The 6,000-nt window shown below is 37.6% G+C and overlaps 1 protein-coding gene across 1 annotated transcript in view; it reads right to left on the bottom strand.

Moving 5' to 3' along the window:
* Window positions 1–3,478: 3,478 nt before the first annotated feature.
* LOC118566746 (serine/threonine-protein kinase PAK 1-like) overlaps window positions 3,479–6,000 on the bottom strand; it is a 67,822-nt gene continuing 65,300 nt past the window's right edge. The window contains exons 8-9 of the mRNA XM_036150068.1: window positions 5,348–5,591; window positions 3,479–3,886 (exon numbers count right to left, since the gene is read on the bottom strand). Coding sequence (XP_036005961.1) covers window positions 3,687–3,886; window positions 5,348–5,591 — 444 coding nt within the window. The 3' untranslated portion in view covers window positions 3,479–3,686. The remainder of the gene's footprint in view (window positions 3,887–5,347; window positions 5,592–6,000) is intronic.

Below are 6,000 nucleotides of genomic sequence, written 5' to 3'. Positions count from 1 at the left end.
TTTATTTGCTACAAGCTGAAAGAGAAGAAAATACACCAACCTCTTGGCCCGTGGCGATGTCTATAGCGGTGTACACCGTACCAGAAGCTCTAAGAAGAGAAGAAAAGGTGAAAAGATCCGGCTGGACAAAATGGAGCAGCTGGCAGGAATAATTTATTTTAAAACAAAATATCTGTGTGATTTTACTGATTTTTTAAAAACTACACACACTTTAATATCAAAAACAACATAACTTTGTACAACTTTAGAACAGCTTAGTTTAGGAAATTAAATCAGAAGAAAATATTTAAAATACAACACATGAAACTATGCATGATTTACCATAAAATTCCATCTAAACATAATATTTCAGATTTGGAAACAAACTGAACTGAATCACACTCAAGTTTTGCTTGCATGTCTACATAATAAACACCTCATGTGGTTCAGGGTTGCTCTGAAAGAGTTATTTGTTCTGGCTATGAAGTACATTAAATGACTTTTTCAGACTTGTGGGATGGTTCAGAGGTAGTGGCAGATCGTAAGGTGACTAGAAACCCAGGACTTTCCAGAACTTACTTTCAAGAACCAATATCCTACAGGACACTTCCCAGGAACTTCACTGCAAGAAAGGACCTAAAAGTGAGTAAAATCTTCTTGAAATTAGTGTATCTTTTCTTGATTTGAGCAGGTAAATAAGACTATCTGCCAATGCAATAAGATTTTTGGACTTAAAATAAGAACAAATCATCTCCACTATCTTATTTCAAGTCCAGGATATAATTATCTTATTTTAGGGTAAAAATACTAATTCCATTGGCAAACAGTCTTATTTAGCTACTGAAATCAAGGAAAATATACTACTTTCAAGAAACTTTTACTTACTTTTAGTTCCCTTTTTGCAGTGTTACTAGTAACTTTTGGCCAGGAGCTGCATATTAACCTGGAACTTTCCAGAACTTACAAAAAGCGTTACTGTAAGATACTAAATACTTAAAGCACTCAGAGAATGCTCTCTTGGACTGGGGTGTACCAAAGTTCTTCATCATCATCATTATCATCATCATCATCATCATCATCATCATCATCATTATTATTATTATTAACAACAACAATAATAATAAATTTTATTTGTATAGCACACTTTAAAACCTTGCGACTTGTCAAGGTGCTGCACAGTTCTACAACAAACAAGGTTTAAAACAATCCAGAAACACAAAATCCTATAATAATCAAGATTAAAAACATAACAAATCTAAAGTAATAATAATGAATTGCAGTTAAGAACAAGGAAGTCATTGGGGAAGCCTCATTTGTTGAAGACAGCGTAAAACAAATGAGTTTGACTTGTACCCAGGAACCATCTGGAACTTGCAGGTTACTTCAAGGGTCGTATTGTGGAGTGACCCGATGAAGTTGAACCTTTCCAGGACTTGCACAATAATGTCCAGAACCTACAGAACGTTGGAGTGCATCATGTGGTAACTTCTCACCAGGTTCTTTCTGGAACTTGAATCTTACAGGGTATTTTCCAGGAATTTACATGTCAGAACTACTTACCTGCCTCTTGAACCCAGAAACACTACTTCACTCCCACACTAACCTACCGGTTCAAAACTGCAATTTTCCCATGATTATGATCACTTTTGCTATTATTGTTTGTGTTGCGATGTTTTTAACCAATGCATGGTCACCTTGAGGGTTCATAAAGGTGCCTATAAATAAAATGTACCATTATTAACTTAAGGCGCAGTTGCACCGGCCCTTCTCGTTTTCGCCCGCCCGGCTCCTCCCTACTCGGATTAGTTTTCACCGATTTTGTGATTCGACCGGCCTGCAAAGGCCTGGAAGAGGGAAATGCCTCCGGGGCGTCAGTGATTAGATTTATAACAGCAAAGCAGTTTTGCATCTAGTCATTAAATGTTCCAGAAAATATACAATAAAATTTTATTTATATAGCGTCGATTCATGATACATGTCGTTTCAATGACAGTAACCTGCAAGTTCTGGAAATACAATGCAAGTTCTGGAAAATAATCTTTGAATTCTGTGAAAGTGAGCTTTAAGTTCCAGGAAAGTAACTTTGGTAAAAAAAAAAGGGATTTCTGGAAATGTTCACTTACGAATGACGTCAGTGCAATCCGGTACCCTAAAGCGCCCAGTAACTTCCTTCCAATTAGTCGACACTATCGAAAAATTGTCGACGCAAAAATTCCTGCGTCGGCTTGTCGAAAAAAAATATATAAACATTGCTGCTGTCTCAAAGTTTCACGTTCAGTAGTTTAAATCACATGCAGTTCACTAAGGCTGCAGCAGAGGGCAGTATAGGGTCTGTTACCTGGTGAGCACAGAGCACCTCTATCACTTGGCAGCAGAAGAAGGCACATAAGTTGGTAAAGTTTAGTAAATTTAATCACTTTTAGACTGATTTTAGGTGAGAATAAGGCTGTAAAACCAAAATATCTGCTTGGTTTATCAAAATATGGCTTAGTTGTGAAATGTTTGTTATCTCCGTTCGCGCTGGGCTTAACCGGCTGTAGCGGAGTGGGCGATCAAGCTCCTCAGCGCTGCAGTAGGAGTTTTGGATCTACCGCAGAAATTAAATCAGGTGATATCTGACGGTTATTATTGGCTTTATCTCAGTGTTTCTTTTATAACTGAGATTACTGGTTGAGATTAAAGTGAAGCTTTAATGTCTGACTAGAGCGCTGGAGTTTAATTGGAAAGGAATGATTAGCTCGTTTTTAATATTGAGGCTGGAAATATTGCCTAATTAAAGAGAACAAGCCTGAAAACATGTTAATATGCTTCTTTTTTTACCACAAAAGTAATTTTTTTTAAAACATTAAGCAATGTTAAACGCTTGAAGGTTGAAACACTGTTTTAAAAACATTTTTATGGTTAAAAAAATCTACTTTGATAGAAATATTAATAAATTTATATTTTATGGAGGATCATTTATAAAGCTAATAAATAAAGGATAGTGACAACAAGAGGCGGTTTCTCAGGTGTGTAGACAAGAACAGGTGAGTCAAAATGTTTTTACAAGCAACTGAAGGGATGATGGAGATCATACAAGAAAATAATCAATAGATTAGTCGACAATAAAATAATCGTTAGTTGCAGCCCTACTGTAAAGTGAGCTGTAAGTTTCAGAAACCAACCCAGTAAGTTCTGGTTCCCAGCACCCTTTAAGGTCTGGAGGTCAAGAAAAAGTCTAGGAAAGTTCAGGAAACCTGCGGGCTGTGAGATGTGTTGACATTTAATCAGCTTCTGTTAATGATTAGGCCTTAAACATAATACTGATGAGTTTTAATGAAGCACCTACCCTTGTCCGATCTTTTCAAAGCGCGTGTATTTCTTCTTGGGGTCTCCCACGCTAACAATTGTCCCTGAAGAGAGAAGTGAAAAGAAAAGAACGACAAAAATTTACTTACTGACCACCCAAACACAGCAGGAGCATTAAAACTCTTTAAGTGGATTTTATTGGATAGAAAAGTAGAGTTTCTATCCATTTGGATTCTACTCTACAGCATGTCTGTCAACTCATTAGCCTTGATGCAGCATGCAAACCAAAGGGGGGAAAGAAAAAAAGAAAAATGAAACCAAATGTGGCTTAAAGAAAAATAATTTGAATCGTGTTCAACTGAGAGGGATAAAATGTACATTAGAAAAAAAACAGGACAACACACAGAAACAGTGACGCGTCAGCTGTTGAGTGGATCACATTCAACAGCAGGAAAAGGAATTGAGGATGAATCTTGGAAAGACTGCGACCACACGATGAAAAGAAAGAGCGACCAGTCAGATGTAAGGATTGCACAGAGGAGCGAGGAAGAGTGGGCATCGGGTCTGTCAGTCAGAGGCAGTGTCCTGCTCTTACCAGCAGAGGGCGACCTGAGCACATCTGAACAGGCATGGTGCATGGTTTAAAAACATACAGTTTTATCCACACAATACCAGTACACATCACAGCATTTTATTAGGGGGGTAAACATTCATCATTTCATGTTTAGAGGTTTTAAAGTAGCTGGATTTTCAGGGTCCTTGTTAAACAGCGCAGGCAGCCGGCGCCGTGGCAAAGTTTCCGCTCGACCTGCCGCAGCTTGTTAATTAAAGTTGGTAACAACTCACTGAGCTGCTATTTTTAAATTATTTCTCACATTCCTGAGAGCCAAATCAACCCTCTGCTGGTGCGAACGCATGTTCAGTAACGGGACCGATGCAACTGCGTGAAGCAGGATTCATAAAGCCTTTTTGTTTCTTTGTCACTGCTGAATATAACCCTAACCTGAATAAATATAAAAGGCAGTTTGCAAATGATGATTTCATTTATTAAAAGGGAGAAAATTAAAACCCAGACCTATTTTACTGTGTGGAAATAAAAGGGTGACACTTTACAATAAGGCTTCCCTTATTTATGACTAACACATAGTTTATAGATATGAATTAACGTGTAAATGCTTCATACCTCATTCACGAGTCTTTATTGTGCATCATTAAGAGCAAACAAAAGACAAAACTGATCGGTTTGTTACCAAATAGTGAGCCTTATCTGTTCAACTATACATTTCATCTAGAGTTGCTTATATTAAACATTTCAGGTTAAGTTGCAACCTTGTAGGAACAAAAAGGTCAGTTTTGTCTTTTGATGCTCCCTTAATGAATAATAAACACTTATTTTTATTAAAACATATGTATAAACTATTTATTAGCCATGTTATTGTAAAGTGGTACCAACTGGATGAGTTTTATTTTTAAATCACTGTTTACTGCCGAAAGCAGTTTTACTGTGAGATTTTATTATCCTGCATCTCTCACTTCACACCTTTTTATGCTGTTTCTTTGTTTGATAATTAAAATTAGAAGTGTTAAATATGTGGTTTGTGAACACTAGATTAACTAAAAACTCAGCTAAAGTCTGGTCAAATACCAGTTTATCCAACAAATTGCTTTTATTTTAAGGAAGAAAAATACAGGAACTCGATTTTCAATATAAATCAACTAAACCTCGACTAATAATATATAGAACACCAAGACTTTAACTTAAGCAAATAATAAACTTTATGTGAAGTTTTTTAGTGGGTAATATGCTGATACCGCAGATGCAGTTTTTTAAAAATGTTTAAATAACAGAAGAGTTGCAAAAGTCAGCACCAGCTCATCCTAAACCTTAAAATAAACTCAAAATCTGCTCTTGGAGGGAAACAGAGTGATAAACAACCTGTCTTTAAAGTTTAAAGTAAGCAGGTGGAGACCGCGCCATCAGGTAAAAATGGCGTCATGTTTCTGTATTCTGCAGCGACGTGAAATCAGATCAAACAGATCGATCAGATCAGACAGATCAACCGCTGGGCGTCAGACTTACGTAGTTTCTCCAGGATCTCCTCGTCAGACATCTTCTTCTTCTTGGTTTTGTCTTGTGCGCGGGGCAGGGAGGGGCCGGGGGCGGGGCTTGCACTGGGGGGGCTGCCGGGCGCTGCCTCTGCAGGCGGGGTGGGGGTGACGGCGGCGGCGGCAGCGGCGGCGGGGGCCGGCGGGACGATGGGGGAGGTGGCTGCATCTTTGGTTGAAGGAGGAGGGAGAGGCTCGATCACTGAGCGGGTGTAAATCTGGGAATACAGAGACGTCAAGCTGTGTCAACGTGCATTTAAACTTTTTAAGCTGTAATATTGTTCACACCAATTTAGAAAATATCTTCACCCAAGTTTTACGTTATCAGATTTTATAAAGTTTATCAAAAACAAGAATCAGAAAGCTTAATAAAAAAAAAACACAATCAAGACAGAACAGCAGCTAAATCTACAGTAATCTAAACAACAGTTTAGTTTACTGCTTATTACTAAGTTTTTAAGACAAGTTTAACTCTTCATGTCTTTAATAATTCCAAATCTTGACAGCAATGGAAAATGTTAAGGCTACCATCTGTATTTATTTAAAACATTTTGACAAATGGAGTCTACAATAAACGCCGAACAGCTTGAAAGCATATTTTTAAGTAAATAGCTACATACGGTCATT

This window comes from Fundulus heteroclitus, chromosome 18, assembly GCF_011125445.2.
Source record: "Fundulus heteroclitus isolate FHET01 chromosome 18, MU-UCD_Fhet_4.1, whole genome shotgun sequence".
NCBI classification, from domain to species: domain Eukaryota; kingdom Metazoa; phylum Chordata; class Actinopteri; order Cyprinodontiformes; family Fundulidae; genus Fundulus; species Fundulus heteroclitus.
This window is presented reverse-complemented; position numbering and strand designations above follow the sequence as displayed.